This window comes from Hipposideros armiger, unplaced genomic scaffold (assembly GCF_001890085.2).
Source record: "Hipposideros armiger isolate ML-2016 unplaced genomic scaffold, ASM189008v1 scaffold_617, whole genome shotgun sequence".
Lineage (NCBI taxonomy): Eukaryota > Metazoa > Chordata > Mammalia > Chiroptera > Hipposideridae > Hipposideros > Hipposideros armiger.
The window spans coordinates 778,791-797,196 of NW_017731967.1; the positions used below are offsets into that span (position 1 = coordinate 778,791).

Genomic DNA, 18,406 nt, shown 5'->3' on the forward strand with positions numbered 1-18,406 from the left:
AAAAGTTCTCAAAAATTTTATTTATAAAGCAGAACGATGACAGACCATAAGCTTATGTGTTAATAGTTACATTATATTAAAATATATTACAGCTTTAACTTATGAACGGAAATGTCCTGTCTTTTCTTCTTTTTCTTTTCTGTCTTCTTTGCGTCACTGATTTGCATTTTTACTTGATCTTGTAATTTAGAAAAGAATGCTTGAGAGGACTTCAAGGCTTTGTCTTTACCTTCATCCTGCAATTAAAAATAATACATGCTCATGTACAAGATGTGCTTCTAGGTGAAACAGCCAAATGATGGACAGTCTATAAAAGCATAAACATGAAAAAAGACTACACGAAATTGTGAAAAACCAAACCTGTCAGCATAAAGGTACTCATTCCACACATTCTATGCTGCTATAATGTTCTTGTGATTTATGGACCCGGCGGAAGAAAACAGCTCAGCACCTGGGTTACTCTGAGGACCCCACCTTACAAACCGAGGGTGAGGCTGTGGCCTCAGCACTCCGCAGGGAGGTGTCGTCGCTGGCTGTCACTCAGGGTGAGGAGCACTTGCCACCTACAGCTTGCCACCCGCTGCCCCTCGAAGGCCCCCTCTGGCCGTTTCTGTCCCGCGGGCCTACCTTTAGCAGCGAGGCTCTGCCCGCCTTGGTCAGCTGCTTTAATGTCTCGGACGCTGCTGCTTTGCTGTATTTCCCTGCTTTGTCTGGGTTGCTCTTCTCCAGGGCTTTCCTCCGCTTTTCCTTCTCCTTTATTTTCAGACGCTTCTGGAATTTCTTTTTCCTCCTTTCTCGTTTCTTGTCTGTAGCTGTTTTCTCAGCAGTGGTTTTTATATCTCCAGCTTTATTTTTTTCCTATTAAAAAAGAACCACCAACATACTAGCTCATGTGATCTCTCGGGAGATGAGAAAAGAAACACGTGCGCGAATGTGGCCGCGAGCGGCATGCCCGTGGTCAAGTGTGAGTATGCAGGGCACCCCCACTGCGCCCGGTAACTCAGCTTAGGATCCGGAATGCATGACCCCCTCCACCGGCGCTCCAGTCCCCAGCCTCCTTCACAAAGGTGGCCCGGAGAGCTGGGCTGTGCAGCTGACACCCCCAGAGGAGCCAGCACCCTATAGCACTCAGACTCCAGCCTGGGCTTCAGGACACGACCGAAGCAGCCCCACACTAAGCTGCGATGGCAGATACCGGGTGGACAGCAGGGTTCCCCAAGCTGGGAGGAAAGATGTCCAGTGAGGATCATTTCCTCTCTTCTCTGCTCAGCTGCCAGCCTAGCTGCCAGGGCTGTCACCTGCAGAGGCAGCCAAGGCTCTGAAGGGGCGGGTGTGGGTGTAGCAAAGCAAGTGAGCAGGGAAGAGGGCTGTGCTGCTACGCCCACCAGGAGGACAGGCGCTGGCAAGATGTTTCGTTACTGTCAGTGTTCAGACGGGCGCTGCCCACACCTTCCAACATCCTAATGCTCTATTCTAGACCGATTCCATTACTGACAAAACAAGGGGGTGCTGTACACAGGCAACATATGCAATTTGTTCTAAACCTAACGTCTAAACCTAACATTGGATCATAACAAGATACCAATAGTGGATATTTACCAACAATTCTTAGAGCTGCATCTTGTAATATTAGCTGATCATAGGAGACTGGTACTGTATTTGCATATTCTATAACATTATTCGTTTGATTATACTTAGAAACTGCTAAGATGTGATAGAATAAAAACTATAAACCCAAGGAGAACACAGTACTCGGAGGCCTGGCTACGAGCTGCTAAGTTATATAAACAGCACTTAACGTTCCAGCTCCGGTTCCTTACCTTCACCTCCTCTGGGGCCAGGAGAGCTGCATCGCTGACACTCACGGGGGCGACTTCCTCCATGGTTATGGCCGGCAGATTGGACACAACTTTAATCTCTGGAACAGGCTAGAAAAGAGACAATACATTTAACAGGAAGTCAGAAGCAGTGCTAACATAAAATATTTGAACTGTGAACCTACTAAGGTATAATTACTAATACTTTATGAAGATTATTTAAAATGTGAGGTGTGTTGACGGCGAAAGTCTTAAGCTAAGCAGAATAATGGCAGTATTGGTGGGCAGTGCGGGCTGCCTGAGGACTTTTCAGATACCTGAGTATTTCAGGGTCTTCTCTGTCTCAACACTACACCATGGGCACTACCTTCTACACCTATGTATGACATTTCTGACACATCTAAACATCAGTTCTTTCATCTGTTACTGGACTAATTCCATCTGCCATGCGTGTGGGTATTCTCAAACAACCTTATCTGCTGTTTAGTAGGATCTATTGATTTCTGTAAATACATCTTGCTCTTGGTTATGGGGACTAAAGCTAACTATTAAGAAATATATGGGGGCCGGCCAAGTGGCACGTTGGTTAAGAGCTGGCTTGGGACTCCAGAGGGCCCCGGTTCGGATCCCACATATGAGGGCCAGTGACATTGCCCTCTACAGCTAAGATGCTGAACAACAGCTCAACCTGGAGCTGGGCTGCCGTGAGTCGCCGGCGACGGCATAGGCTGCAATCCCTGCTGCAGTGGGTTGCCATGGGCTACCGTGTGTAGCCAGCAGCCAGTGTGAGCGGCCAGCAGCCGCAGTGAGCGGCCGTCCAGAAGCCAGCGACTGATCTGCCTCGCCCTGGAAGAGCGCAATGACGGTGCCAACTTGGGCCAGTGAAGCAACATCCTCCACAACTAGACTGAAGAACAAAACGACAGCAACTTGTCTGTTCCCCTTCCCCCAATTCCCCAATAAAAATCTTAAAAAAAAACAAACCCAAAACCAAAAACTGGTTAACATGGTAAATTAAAAAAAAAAAAAAAGAAATATATGGGAAAAGATGCAAGGAAAAATGCTTACTTTTGGAAGCAAAGTCAAAATATGCTGAGAAACAAATTTTCTCATCTTCCAGCTACCAAAACAGATTTTTATAGACAGAAATATGAAATGATATTGTTTTGGAAAACTCAAACGATACTGAAATCAGTGAAACCAGTGAAAAAGGAGAAAGGAATGCAACGCTAACGGAAGGGCCATTTGTTTCTTTGAAAGAATTGCCCAGGAAATCCAGAAGTGACAACAGGTTTTGTACTGATTACAGTAATAAAAGGACACTGGTGATTATTCATCCAGTTCTTTGCACCAAATGCTCACACATCTCTGCTAGGGGCACCAGGGTTCAGGGACGCTGTAGGCCGGGGCGGGAGGAGGCGTGGGGGAAAGGAGTAAAGGGTGAAGGGTGGGAACAGCGGGCAACCTGAGGGAGCGCAGGACCAATGCAGGAAAAAGGGCTCCATTGCAAAGCCCACCACTGACGCCCTCGCACACTCATTTTCCTGTCCAGATTCCAGTTCACCAGGCAGATCTGTGCCCCAGGAAATTTCAAAAACAAAAATGAGCCATAAACATGACAGGATCCTGGATTCTAAATAAGAAAAATGTCAGTGTGTGAAAGAAATCATTTTTCCCACTAGACCACTATTCAATTATTTATTAGAAACAGTGTTCCATTCTAGAATTTAAAGAGAAACACGGAGGAAATGACTGACAGTCTAAAAGAGACAGCTCGTGAAATACCAACCTGAACTTGAAAAAAGTAGTATCAAAGGGGAACGCATACCAGAAATCACACTTCTGAAGCAGGAGGAAGGAAGAAGGGGGACGTGGGCACAGACACATCCAGCCCTTACTCAGTTCCCAAGACTCCCAGGATGCCCGAGGGCTTTCCCTCGTCAGGCCCTGGACTCGTGTGACAGCCACAGCAGTGACCATATCACATTTGTGCTGGCTTGAGAATGACTGGAGAAAATTAACAATCCACCAATGACTGCAAGCAAGCCATGATGCTATGACAAACGCAGGGAGGCAGGAGGGGGTGTTTAGCCCGAGAGCCCGGAAGTAGGACGGAGCCAGCCACGGAGCCAGCCACGCAGAGGAAGCGCAGCCTCGTGGGCCCAGGGAAGAGCCCAGCAGGAAGCGCCCGGAGGGTGCCTGCTCGCTGAAGGCACTGGAAGGAGACCAGTGTGACCAGGGGCGGGGCAGCAAGCTATGGAGACCAGATGGGTGGGAAGGAGACCAGGTCACGTGGGGTCTTGTAAGGGATCATGTCCTTCACATCAGTAAGGCTTTTTCACAATAAGTCTGCTAGCCAAGAGGGGCTGAGGAATTCCTCTCTTCTCTTCCTCTATTTTATAGCCTGTACTAGGCATTTTATGAATCTAAAGATGGCCCCTGTCATGCAAATGACACCTCAGTGAAACAAAACAGAAAAGCAGGTGATAAAAGCTTCCTATCTGTCTGAGAAGACACAATATTCCCACAGGAAAAGTCACCTAACCGTCAAAAGAATCAGACAGCATCTTGGAGATTACCGCTTCTGTGCAGATGAAATGTGAGGTGATTTGCCTCAATCACAACGCTGGTCAGGGGCACAACCAGACTCAGGGTTTCTGACTTCTACACTAGTCCTGGATTCGTGACATACTCGTACGTTTTCAGGGAACAAGAGATACGAAGGGGCAACAGGTGAGCAGGTACCAACAGGATGCTACAGGCAAGTTTTAGGGCTTCACAGGTGAGGAGGAGAGGAAGCTCCGAGGGGTGGCCGGCACTGAGCCAAGCCGGGTGGGAGCCAAACGGCAGAGGGAGGGCACAGGATGGGGAGCCTGGCCAGGGGCACCCTGCAGGGGGTGCAGAGGGCACGGCCGAGTTAGGTCTGACCCTCCTCCTCCTAAGCCTTGGTGTCCTCATCCGCAAAATGGAAAGAGGGATATCTGCCTGTTTTGCGGGCTATGAGTTAATGTACAGGGGCACTGACGTCATCAAGATGGAGACAGGATGATCCCAACTGTAGCCCTCCTCACAAGACACTAATGTGAAAACCCCAGAACCCGGGGTGAGACCGTAGCAGCGCCCTGGACCGCAGAGACTGAGGACTGCATTAGAGGGTAGAGGCTTCGCTCTGACTATGTCACCCCTGCCCCAGGCCAACACAGCACCCCACGAAAAGGCCCCCCCGAAACAGAGCCCAGCGTGGACTTCCGATGTCCAGTGTTGCAGGACGCCTCTGGGTAGGCCCAATCATGCCCCCCTCACGGGGATAACTGAGGCAATCTGCGGGGCCTGACCACTGGGGACTGGACTGGGATGGGGGTGGGGGGCGGGGAGACGTACAGCCGCCGGCGCTCTGGTCTCGGCACACTGCGTTCTTCCTCGCAGCAGCACCACTCCTCCCCCCATCAGGCCCCTGGCTAGTAGAGATCCCAGCCCAGGGCTCTGTCCATCTGTAGAGCCAGCCAGGGGCTCTGTCTGGCTCAGAGAGACATCTGCACCCCCATGTTCACTGCAGCATTATTCACAACAGCCAAGACATGGAAACAATCTAAATGGCTGCTAATGGATGAATGGATACAAAAGATGTGATATACAGAGGGTGACAAAAAAATGTAAACACATACTAAGAAAGGAAAAAAACTGTATTAAAATTATGTCGATGGTGACCACTTTGAGCACATCTTGTAATTGCAGAAGTCAAAGGTGACTTGTGTTCATCTTTTGTTATCGGTACATATTGAGTATTATAATTTTAATAGTTTTTTCCTTTCTTAAAATGTGTATACATTTTTTTGGCAGTGTGTGTGTGTGTAAAACATTACTTAGCCATCAAAAGGAAAATCTGCCACTTGGAACAACATGGATGGACCTTGAGGGTATTACGCTAAGTGAGATAAGTCAGACAGAGAAAGACAAATACAGTCTGATTTCACTTCAATGTGGAGACTTAAAAAAAAACAAACCCGAACTGTCAGAAACAGAACAGACTGGCGGCAGCCAGAGGCAGGGTTGGGGGCAATGAGTGAAGGTGGTCAAGAGGTATAAACTTCTAGTTATAGGATAAATAAGTTCTGGAGATGTCATGTACAGCATGGTGACTACAGTAACAATATCATATTGCATATTTGAAAGCTGCTAAGAGATCTAAAACGTTCTCAGCATAAGAACTCCATAAGTTGACAGATGGTAACCAGACTTACTGCGGTAATTGTTTTCCAATATTTGCCTATATCAAATCATGATGCTGTACATCTTAAACTTACGTTATATGTCAATTATCTCAATAAAACTGGGGCAAAAGGAGTTAATGTACATATAGGCCCTAATGTGCCACATAGCAGGTGTTCAGTAGATGCCAGGTATAAACGCCCCAGTCTTCAAACCAACCCCATTATGAAAATACAAACTAAGTGTGAACAAGGAGGAAGGATGAGAAGTGAGGTGGCCCGATGGCTCAGGCTGAGGGTCTCCCGGTCCCACTGGAGACCAGGCTGGATCAGCAGGGGAGCCAGACCTGTCATGGGACCGGAAGCGAGCCTTCCTGGTAGGAGGCCCTGCCTGGGGTACAGGGAAGTCCACAGGTTTGTATCCTGAAACCCCACAGAGCGAGAGCCTCACAAAAGCTCAGAGGGGAGTTAAGGTCACATGGGCTCTCGCCACCCATGGGAACGCTAACATACCGGCTTGGGGATGAAGTGGAAGTTGGAGAGGGCATCCAGCTTTAAGAAGAGTGAGTCCATCATCTTCTGGATTGCCACATGCTCCGGGTTTTCTTCTTCTGCAGTTTTTTGCTTAGGAAGTAAGTTCAACAACGTCAGACTCAGCCACTTAATACACATCACAGGACAAAACACTTCAAGGGTATTCCCCATTTCTCATCATCCAGGCTTCAGCTCCCAAGAAACTCTCACGGCAGAATTAGCGATCAGTCCCACAAAGGTGCCAGCGCATCTCCAGGAGGAAATGTGACGCACGTCAGGAATTGCGACCACCACTACCGCCAGCATTTGGAACTGAACTCCCTGGTGCTGACTTCTGTCCAGAACTAAGCTATTCCCACTAGGATGGCTATCGCCACAATAGGAAATCACCAAGTGTTGGCGAGGATGTGGGGAAACTGGAGCCCTTGTGCACTGTCGGTGAGAAAGATGGCGCTGGAAAAGAGTTTGGCAGTTCCTCCAAGTTACACCGAATTACCACATGAGCCAGCAATCCCACACTTAGGAATACAAGAGAATTAAAAACAGGTACATGTACACGGATGTTCAGAGTACTACTGGCAGCAGCCAAAAGGCAGAACTAGCCCGAATGCTCATCTACTGATGAATGGATAAATAAAATAGTGGTATATCTATATGATGGAATATTATTCAGCCAGAAAAAGGAAATGGAGTATCACACATGCCACAATCTTGAGAACTTACGCTAAGTGAAAAGTTAGACATGGAACGTCTAACTGTTAGACATGAAAAGTTTACATGGAATATTTAGGTAACTTGGGCCTGGTGGTTGTCAGGGGCTGGGCTGTTGGACGACTGGGAAGCACTGGCTTAATGGGTAGGGGCTTTATTTGGGGGTGATGAAAATGTGCTGGAACTAGAGACAGTGCGTGCACAACTGTTCCCTTTTAAATGGTTAATTTTATGTTATGTGAATCTCATCTCAATTAAAAAAAAAAAGAACTATGGTGTTAGCATAGGCTTCATAACATTATCCAAATTCCACTTGCATTATAGGGGCTTTTTCCTTTTATTTATTTGTAATTTCTTAAAGATTTATTCTGATTAAATCAAACTGAGAAAAAAAAAAACAATGGCAGTTTTCATTCTACTGAGAAAAGGCAAACTTTGTACTTTTCTTTTAACAATGCCCCAGATTTTGTTTGCTTTGCTCCCAAGAAAGTGGGAAGCAACCACCTCTAGGACCCCGATGCCATACATGAACCCAGGTCTGTGTCCAATGCCTGTCGCCAGAGCCCACCTTTCAGTCCCGTGCTAGCACCTCCTACCACCTCTTACTATCCTAACGTTAACTCGCATTTCTTATCCTCAACATGCTGTTTTGCCTTCCCAGGTAATAACATCTGTGAAGCCACACAAACGATACACGGCCCTTTCCTGAATACACGCCACTCAGACAGTAAGAGCCGTTCACCATCTTCTTGATTGTGACCTTGGCTGCATGGTTACCAAACCTCGGAAAATGCTGATCATCATCCCCAGATTGATTCTTTTTTTTTTTAAATTGGGGAACAGTGTGTTTTCCCAGGACCCATCAGCTCCAAGTCAAGTAGCTGTTTCATTCTAGTTGTAGAGGGTGCATCTTAGTGGCCCATGTGGGAATCGAACCGGCAACCTTGTTATGAGCACTGCGCCTGGTGCTCTAGCCACCTGTGCTAACTGGCTGGCCCCCCAGACTGACTCTCAATGAAACCAGTCCAGAATTAGCCTAAATGAAGTCCATACTCATAAAATTGGGACCTGGCTGTGGACTTCCAAGATACAGATCAAACATGTACAAATTGTCCTGGTCCACACTGAATTAATTTTAAGTCTCATGGGTCCAAGTACTTTCTGTACTTTCTGAATCTCCCCAAAGTAGCCTGGCGATGTTCAACGGGCATCTATCTACCTAGATGGCACACATGTTCCTCCAGCTACAGGCTAGGGTGCAAAGAAGGCTGTAAGGATTTTAACTCAGCCCTTCCGGTTCTCCAGTGGCATCAAGGGCACTGTTTGTTCTTGCTGTTTAAGTGGTATTAGCTAACGAAATCCGGTAGGAATCTCAAATGGCTTTTGCAGAATAAAAATGTCACCTCATGGGCTGGCCGAGTGGTGCACTGGTTAACAGTTGGCTTGGGACGCCAGCTCTGAGCACCAAGGCCCCGGTTTGGATCCCACGTGAGGGCCAGTGACGCTGTGCCCTCTATAGCTAAGATGGTGAACAACAGCTCAACCTGGAGCTGGGCTGCCATGAGTAGCTGGCGACAGCGTAGGCTGCAGTGGGGCTGGCCGGCAGCTGGTGTGAGGTTTCGTGAGCTGCCGTGAGCCACTGTGAGCGGCCATCCAAAGGCCAGCAATCAATCTGCCTCACCGGGGAAGAGCGCAATGATAATACCAACATGGGCCAGTGAAGAGATGTCCTCTACAACTAGACTGAAGAACAAAAGGACAGCAACTTGTCTGTTCCCCTTCCCCAATTTCCCAACGCTGTTCCCCTCCCCCAATTCCCCAATAAAAAAATCTTAAAAAAAAAAGTCACCTCATCCCCAAGCACATATTGACCACATTCCTAATACATCAAATGTAAAGGAATAACCTGCAATTATTATATTGGGAATATAATACTTTTGAAAATACGACTTTGTCCTATTTAACCAGAGATATTTTTTAAGAATCTGAATAAAAAGAAACAAAAAGCAAAAAACCTACCAGACCTACAAATCTGAATGGATTCACAGATGTTATCAAATGTATCAGTAAGTTCAAAAGTAACAACGAGAAGTTTTAAAATGGTAGCACTACTATAATCATCGTTGGAAAGTTAATATTGGGTTGTTGGGAAAGTCATGACGCAGTTTTGCATTGAAAAATACGTCATGACTTTCCCGACGACCCAATAGAATAACTAGCTGTGAATGTATCAGAGGACCAATGACTCACTGCAAAACAAAGTCCCCCACCCCTCCACTCAGTGGGACCCCTGTAACCCCATTTTTCCAGCTCCCTCTTGGGGTGGCCCAAGCACTCAAGACTTCTGTTTGGGGAACTGCAGCCCTCTCAGCACAGTCAGCAGAGCTGGTTCTCTACCTCTCTTCCCACGGTAACGGCGGCTCTGCCTCAGTGGCTTCCTTACCTGGCTGAGTTTCATGTACTCCTGTTCATAGATTTCAGCGAGGCTCAGTTTGCTCTTCTCATGGTCTAATGTTAAACGCTTTTTATACTCATACGCCTCTTCTTTAGGTTTCTCTTTACGCACTACATCATCCCAAGCCTGAAATAGGAAGGGTGGGTGGAACATAAATTAACAAAGCCTGTATTTTCTTTCTCGGCTCCTTAAGAATCTTCCTCTGGAATATCTATCATCATTCCAGAGGAAGCACACTGTAGCACAAAGAAAGTCATTTTCAACCCGTGAAATGATTGTTCAAGTCACATCATACACAGGTAGTAAAGCCATCTCTTATTGTCCATGTCATGTACCAGTTTTATTCTGAGTTTACAAATTAAGATCAATTCTTAAACTAAAGCTCTTTGCTAGGTTTTTAACATTTGAAAAAAAAATAGACCCTTCATTTGTTACACCAGATACTGTGCTTAGACCACGGGTCCTGGGTGTGACCATGTCAGGTCAGCACACCCGCCACCCTCCACCAGCTTCATCCGGCACCAGCCAATGGGCCAGCACGGCTCGGGGGAGGTGGGCAATGACTGGCTGCCTCCTTCTCCTCCGGCACAACGCCCATCTTTCCGGGGCACCGGGGAACAAGAGCTGAGGACACCTCTAGGATTTTTAAATGAAAAACTGATACCAACAAAATTTCTCTGAAAATAGTGTTATTCCTACTCCCAAAACACTCTCATATGCTTTCTAAAACTTTCAAGTGAATTTTAAATTAAGTTAAATTTCCTTCTTACTGACCTGATCTCTGATCCTCTGCTTAATGATGTCTTCTAGTTGAAGGGTGGTTTCTTCTGTGATCACAGGCGCTAAGGGAAATAGAACGCGTACTCGTTAGGTAGATGGAAACTAGACCAGAGGTTCCCAGCAGCATCGACACCTGGGAACTTGTTAGAAATGTGAAGTCTTGGGCCCCACCCCACCTCCTGAACCAGAGAGTGGGGGAAAGGGACACCCATCTGTGTTATAACTAGCCCTCCTGACACTCCCTCCAGTTGAGAGCCACAAAACTACAGTGTATATGGTAGTAAGGCTGACACTTTTAACCCATGCATGTGGGGACTCTGCCTCTTTCCATTCTCTCTAGGACTGAATAAAATGGAAATTCACTTTGGCTTCATGGGTACAGGAAAGAATTAGATGAGAATGACCAGGGTTTCTGGCTGGAGCTCACAGTTTAATCAGTGGACAATGACAGCAGGCACTGTAAACAGATCACAAGCAGGACTTGATTATGGACTACAAATTAGGTCTCATTAGTGTATTAGTAATTATTGGGTGGATGAATTACCGTCATTATGGTGGCTATGCAGGAGAATGTCGTAGTTCTCAGGAGGTACATGCAAAAGCACTTAGGAGTGAAGTGTCATGATACTGGCAACTTCACTTTCAAATGATACAGGGGTAAAAGTGCACACACACACACACGCAGGGGAGAGAAAGCAAACAGGGAAAATGTTAACAACTGCGGACCCACTTGGCTGGCACATATGTTTGCTATACTGTTTTTTCATCTCTTCTATACTGGCAAGTTTTTAAGATAAAGCGTTGGGGGAAAAGAAATATTCCTTGGAGTCTTTCCGTGAAACAGACCCATAGAAACAGCAGGAGCCCAGCGGGCTCACGCACCCATGCGGACTGCGTGGTCGAAGTGCAGTGTCTCTTCCAGGAGGCTGTTTTCTGGTCGCTTCTGTGCTGTCACTTCCCCTTGAAGCTGCCAAGGTTTTTTTTCCAACAACTCTTTTTCCAACAATGCGATTTTTTCATTCATCTGAAAAAGAGACAAAAAGAGCTGTTACACATTTAGGAAACAAAATTAGACGTACAGGTGAGTAAAAGCAACTAATATTTTTAAAAGCGGGAAGGCAGGAAGGTAGGACATGTATTGTTCCTCAATACAGTTCTGTAGCATTGCTGCCACTCTTTATTATGTCAATAGTGACTTCCTGTTCCTGTCACCTGAGGTGGGGTGAAGAGCTGCAGATGACTTCTTTTCCCTATTGATCTGAAATGCCATGTTTATAATACACTAACTAAATTCCCCGAGAAGCATTCAGGTATATTTCTGGGCTTGTATCTATTCATAAGCCACTACCAATTTTAATTAGTAGAGCATTCCAAGATTAAGCAATGTGTTTTTTTTTTGTTTTTGTTTTTTAAGCTGAGCCATCCCGCCACCTGTTGGCAGCTCACGGCTGCTCAGCTCGGGCTGACTCGAACCACTGTTGCTCAGAGCTCAAACTCTTGAGCGAGCTNCTGCTCAGCTCGGGCTGACTCGAACCACTGTTGCTCAGAGCTCAAACTCTTGAGCGAGCTCTTAACCAACTGAGCCACTCAGCCGGCCCTTAAGCAATGTTTTTGATTAGAACATTAGTATCTGATGGAGTCTCACTCTTTTGACTCCACACCCCTAATTCAAATGATCTTTCACTTTTCAAATGATCACTTGCACAAAAGACATCTATATATATAGTGAATAAAATGCCAGCTTTTTCAGCTAACTTACTGAATTCTCACATTGTTTCTAATAGCTTCTCAGTTCATGTGCTTGGTTTTTCTGATATCCTCTATGAATAGTAATGCTTTCATTTCAGTTTTTTTACCTCTGATCTTTTTCTTTTGCAGGTGCACTAGCTAACACTTCTACAAGAATGTGCAATAACAGTGGTAATGGTTAATAGTGGACATTTTGTCTTAATCTTGATTTTAAAGGGATGTTTGTAGAATTTACCAGTAAGCATGATGACACCTTTTGCTGAGATATATATATATTTCACTAGGAGAGAAAAAATTAGGAATGGACATTGAATTTGGAGGTAGCCATATGGTTTTTCTCCTCAACCTGTTACAACCCAGAATTAAATTAATAGATTTCCTAATCGCAAATCAAGATAAGGGCCACTTGGCTGTTGTGACATTATTCTTTCACTGTGCTATGTTGGATTTTTGCAACCCTATTCATAAAATGAGACTGTGTGTGTTTGCGTGTGTTTTAATGTTACCTTTGTCAGGTTTGGGTATTCATGTTATTAATAGCTTCCCAAGAAAAAAGTTTGGAAGCTCTGCTCTTTGTGGGAACTGATTAAGCAGCATTTAATTATGTATTTCTTAAAGGTTTGATATAATTTCCCAATAAAACTAAACTTGCTTTTGTTTTCTTAGGGGGTTGTAGGAGAAAAAGACACTAACTCAGTGAAAAATTTCTTATTTTCTTTTATGATGCTTTGTTTTCTTTTACACTTTGTCTTCTGGGGATGATGTGACATTCATAGATTTAACTCAGATTCTCTTTTTTAAAATAATTCTTTTGATATTCTTGGTACCTTTGGTTATTTGCCTATACTCATTTCTAATTATCTGATATAATTTTAAGGTGGTTAAATGATATAGACAAACGATTGCAGCCAGGCTGTATCTATTACTTTCTGTTTTTGTTTTTTTTTTAAGCTGAGCCATCCTGCCACCTGTTGGCAGCTCAGCAGCTGCTCAGCTCGGGCCGGGAATCGAACTGTATCTATTACTTTCAAATGACATTTTTATTTGTCTGAAATCATGTCAACTGGAAATAATTTTTGTCAACTTTGGAGATGTCTTTGAGATGGTATTAATTAAAATTCAGGCTATGTGGCACTCACAAAAACTGACCAAAAGATAGGCAGGACCCCGAAGGGCGGCTACAAACAGTTAACAAGGCGTTCACAGGACATGGAGTTAGGAAAGGAGTGCAATAAGTATGACGACAGCGGGGTCAGGGAAGAGAAGCCCCAAATTAAAAGCCCCTGCTGGGTAGGCCTGGCTGAGTGGCTCAGTTGGTTAAGAGCTCGCTCAAGAGTTTGAGCTCTGAGCAACTGCGGTTCGAGTCCCGGCCCGAGCTGAGCAGCCACTGAGTTGCCAACAGTAGCAGGATGGTTCAGCTACAAAAAAAAAAAAAAAACAACCCTGCTGGGAAACGCAACACTGATTTGTGCAAGTTAGCTGCGTTCCTCTTGGGCACCTCTATGCAGTGTGCTGTAGAGGGTAGCAAGATTCGTGGTTTTTTTTTAAAGGAGAAGTAGGCATTCCACCAAGAAAAACACTTGAGATTAGTTAGTCGCCTGTGAGTTCCAGTCATGTTAAGCCTATAAAAAAATTCCTTACATGCCTATGTATTACCTTTTCCTGCCTTTTTTCAAAAGAGGATTTAACTTCATCAGAATCTTTCTGTACATTCGAGATATCTGTAGGTTCCGTTTCTTCATCATCTGGCAAAGCAAAAGTCACTCTTTTCAAGGTTTCTTTATGTTGTTTCGTGTCTTCGCTTTCTTCAAGGTCATTGTCTTCATCCCTATAATACCAAAACACTTATGAAAGGAAAAACACCACTTTTCATCAGGAAAACAAACAGAAATGAGCTTCCTAGTAATTAAAGTGTTCTTCTGTGTACCTAAGGCAACTAAATATTCAGAACTTCTAAAGTCATTCAGTTATTAAGGAATAACAACAGGAATTTAGGTGAAATAGAACAAAAAGTGTCCAACATAAAGAAAGTAAATTCTTCATCAATCTATAACACAAACATATCTCACAAAAATACCAACAGGGTAATTTTATTGGCACACTAAAACAAATCAAAGCTCCTTGTAGTAAAGGTCAAATGGCGACTGCAAGAGATGTTTATCTTCAGTAGATGATCTCTAGTGCCCCTTTAAATTGAGACTTTCTCTGGCCATCTTGAGACTATGTGATCTTAGAGAATCCACTATTTCATCTTACGGAATCGAACTTAGGACAAACATATTTGACAACGGTGAGTATACATGTATGACTGGGCAGCTCCTGCCTACAATGGAAAGAATGATGCAAAATACTCACATTTCAGAAATGCTTTCTTCTCCTTCTTCAGCAATTTCTTCCTCATCTTCATCTGAATCCAGTTCACCATCATGAATACTTGCTAGGTCTTCATCACTTTCAACTGGATCAAAGAAATCTTTGTATTTCAGGTTTCTGGAACTTTTACCTGACTAAAGCAAAAAGTTTTACGACTTTTAAAGAAGGATAAAATCACTGCATTAAATCATGCTTATAGGTGTATAATACAGGGAAAATTGGCTAACTAATAACAGTACCATAAATCCATAAAAACTACTAGACCATAACAAACTGAATGGAAGTATGGATTCATTTATAACTGATAAGATAAAGTTCACTGTTCCTATCTCTAAACCTTCTAGTTACAATTATTTACGAAATATCCCTGCCTCAATCAAGTATATAAATGCCTTCCTTTCGCTATTATTTCTAGTGCTTGTTAAAAACATATGTTTGAGGGAAATTTCTAAATATCTCTAATGTGTGATTATGGCTCTTAAGCTACAACGTTTTATGATAAAGGAAGTGATGGCATTGGTTTAATTTTCCCAGTCAGCTTTTTTTCAACTGATCTAAATATTTCCCTTATGCCCTGGTGAGTTTTGAGGTATTTTTAAACCTCTTCTCGAGACACAGAACTAAATCTCATTTGAGAAAGGTAGAAAGTACTCTTTCTCTTCTCTCCCAAACTTTACCTTAAGTGTTTGACTTCCAGACAGTCCTTCATCTTCATCAGAATCAACATCTTCAAAAAGATCAATATCGTCCTCCTCAGAGTCATGTTTTTGCTCCTCTTCTTTTTCCATGTTTTCTAAAAAGGTCTCCATCTCAGCTAGTTTGAAGAATTTATCATCTACTATGGTCTTTTCTCTTGGTTTACGGGGCACTTTATTTTGTACCTTGCTCTGCTGTTCCAATTTGCTGATATCAAAGTCAAGATCAGAATCCTCGTCACTGAACACCGGGCTTTTCGTCCAATCAGATCTGCTCGCGTTTCTAGCTGTCTCATCCTTGTTGGGATCCTCACCACTCATGTCTGACGCTTCCTCCGCTTCCTCCTCTTCCTCATCCATGTCTTGCTCTAGGTCCTCCTGGCCGGCAGCCCCCATCTCTGAGCCGTCCTCCTCCTCCTCATGCTCCTGCTCTTCGTTCTCTGGGAGAAGACTGAGGTCTCCATCTTTAATGGTTTCACTAACCACATTCTCGAAGAACTGTAAGACTGGCTCGTTCTGCAGTTCCAGCTGTTGCCAGATTTGCTCATCATCAAAACTGTCTATCATCAGTTTTTGTAACGGACTCCCGTGTTTCCTGCCCTTCTCTAGTAGCTTATTAAAGTCATAAAGTACTTTTGTTAAAGAAGTGAAGTTTGATGCCAATTCATCTTGAATCCTAAGAAGGAGGTAAGGGGAGGAAGTTAAATGAGATTTATAATTGTAGGTAACAATTTCACAGCACTTTGAATTTTTTAAAAAAAGCCCAATTCTTGTGCAAAATCAAATTTGAAGGAAATGTCAATTTTAAGTGTCACTGCTGGTCCCCAAGAGTGGACAATCATGCCGATGAGCCCCCTTAACATATAAAAGTGTCAACTCAGTATCTGTGAATCTGCTGTACGGATTTTAGGCAAGAAAACAATCACAGATCTATTTGCCTAGAGTTATATTGTGAATCTTAGCCTCAACCCTGCTACATCATATACCATTCTGTTCATTCCACCAGCCAACGGTCAACACTTGCTTTGGCAAGAGTGGTCAGAGAATACCTCTGAGGCTGTGACATATGAGATGAGACCTGCACATAAGGAGGCAGTCTTACAAAGATCTGGAAACATGTATTCTAGGCAGAAGAAATAGCAAGAACAAATGTCCTAAGATGGAAATGAGCTTGGTGAGTCTGAGGAACAGAAAGGCCAGCATGGCTGGACTGTGGTGAAGGAGGCAGGTGAGGTTAGAGAGGTAGGTGGCAGCCAAATCACGCACAGCTTAGCAGTCAGAGTTCGCTGTTTTAAGTGTAAAGAGGAGCCATAAGAAGGTTTTAAGCAGAGGAGCAAAATGATATAATTTATGCTTTGGAAAGATAGCCTGTGGAGGAAAAGGAATGAAAAAAGGGTGATTAGAAGGTTGATGCGGCCGGCCTTCTAGGCAAAGGATGATGAAGAACTCTGCTGAGATGTAGCAGTGGATACAGTGAGAAATAGCCAAATTTAGACTATACAATAGTTTGGAGACAGAGCTGACAGGATTTGCTAATGAATGAGATGTAGACTTGAGAAAAACGAAGACCTAAAAGGGGCAGCTTAGGCCTAAGTCTGAACAACTGGAAAGCTAGAGGCGATTACTGAGACAGGAAGGCAGGCGGTGGATGGAGCCCCGGGAAAGGGTTCCAAGGAGAGCAGAGCACAGGGGAGGAAATGGAGCCAACCGTTCCCTTTGGGCAGGTTAAAATTGAGATGCTAAGACTATATGGCTGTAGTTGCGTGAGCCTGGAGCTCAAGGGACAGTTTGAAATAGAAATCTGTGAGCCATAGTTTCACAGATCGTATTTTAAGTCCTTCCACAAAATACAAAGTGTGTATGTTGGGAAGAGTGGTGAAAGGCAGTCCTATTTTTCAAGACGCTCAGTCAGGGGGTGGAAAGACAGACAAGCAACAGGTTAATACTTTCAGTAAAGCATGATGATGGGTAAATACGCACTGGGTGCTTTGGGAGCTTATTGGGAGGAAAGAGGAACCAATCTAGTGCGCGCGGATGCGCGTGAACAGAGGGACTAGGAGATGCATAAGACTCAATGGAGGCCTCTGGGGATTAATAACTGGGCTTAGTTTGATTTCAATAGCACATGATTGGGAGATCCGCACTGTACAGCTTTTAACAATTTAAAATTTGTGGATAGATCAGGGGAGCGTAAACGATCTGAAATTTTGGGGAAAAGAGATCTAGGCTTCCCTTTACCTTCCCGTACTCCGGAATTTGACAGGGGCCTGCAGCCCGCGTCCACTAGAGATTTGGGCCGAAGCCCAAGCCCGAGGTCTGCGCACTTACGTGAGGAAGCATTCCGGCCGGCCGGTGGCTTTACCAACCTCTCCCAGACAACGCTCCAGAGTCCGTCGGCGCCAGGCCGGCGTGGCCATGGCTGCAGCTCCACATTCAGCGTCGCAGGCAAAGGAAAAGGCCCCGGAAGCCGCACCACAAAGAGGCGCCTCGCGCCGCCTAGAGCCCAGCTGCAAAGGTGCCGCGCAAACACGTTCCGGCAAGGTTGACCCGGAGCCCGGCAACGTTACCAGGGGCCCCGGCAACGTTGCCAGGGTGTGCGGTAACGATGCTGGGGGCCCGGGCAACCTTGCGGGGCAGGCTAGCAACGTTGTCGGGAGCTCAAGCAATAATGCCCGGGAGTCCGGCACCTTTTCCGAGGACACACGCCCAGTTAGAGCCAATGGGAGCCCGAGATCTTCACTGCGCTGGCGCAGGGGGGCCTGTTTCGTATCCCTGAAGGGCCCACACGGGGCCCTTTAAGTGACGCTTCCTCCCTTTAAGTGTCTGCTTTGGTTACACTTGGTGGCTTCCAGACTTCGTATTGTAAAGAATGGGCCCGCCGCCAGCCCGCACGGAAACGCGGCAGCCCAGGTAAGCCCCGCCCCGACTTCATGCCCCGCCCCGGCTCCTTGCTCCGCCCCCTCGCCCTCCGGCCCCACTTCGGGCCCCGCCCCTCAGCCAAACTCCGCGACGCGTCGGACGGACATCGGGATTTAGCTGGTAGCTTCCCACCATGGCTCACGTGCTGAGGGCGGCGGCGGCGGC

At 45.3% G+C, this 18,406-nt stretch overlaps 2 protein-coding genes across 2 annotated transcripts in view; one reads left to right on the top strand and one right to left on the bottom strand.

Annotated features, from left to right (window-relative positions):
- On the bottom strand, positions 1-18,184 carry MPHOSPH10 (M-phase phosphoprotein 10). The gene is made up of 11 exons (XM_019625162.1): positions 17,651-18,184; positions 15,305-15,998; positions 14,610-14,761; positions 13,911-14,082; positions 11,388-11,529; positions 10,500-10,567; positions 9,714-9,851; positions 6,539-6,649; positions 1,821-1,928; positions 628-858; positions 1-236 (listed from the first exon to the last, which is right to left on the bottom strand). The coding sequence occupies exons 1-11, from the start codon at positions 17,737-17,739 to the stop codon at positions 87-89; spliced, it is 2,055 nt and encodes a 684-aa protein (XP_019480707.1). The 5' UTR covers positions 17,740-18,184; the 3' UTR covers positions 1-86.
- The window catches only part of MCEE (methylmalonyl-CoA epimerase), a 16,921-nt gene continuing 16,252 nt past the window's right edge, over positions 17,738-18,406 (top strand). The window contains exons 1-2 of the mRNA XM_019625150.1: positions 17,738-17,921; positions 18,140-18,232. Coding sequence (XP_019480695.1) covers positions 17,738-17,921; positions 18,140-18,232 — 277 coding nt within the window. The remainder of the gene's footprint in view (positions 17,922-18,139; positions 18,233-18,406) is intronic.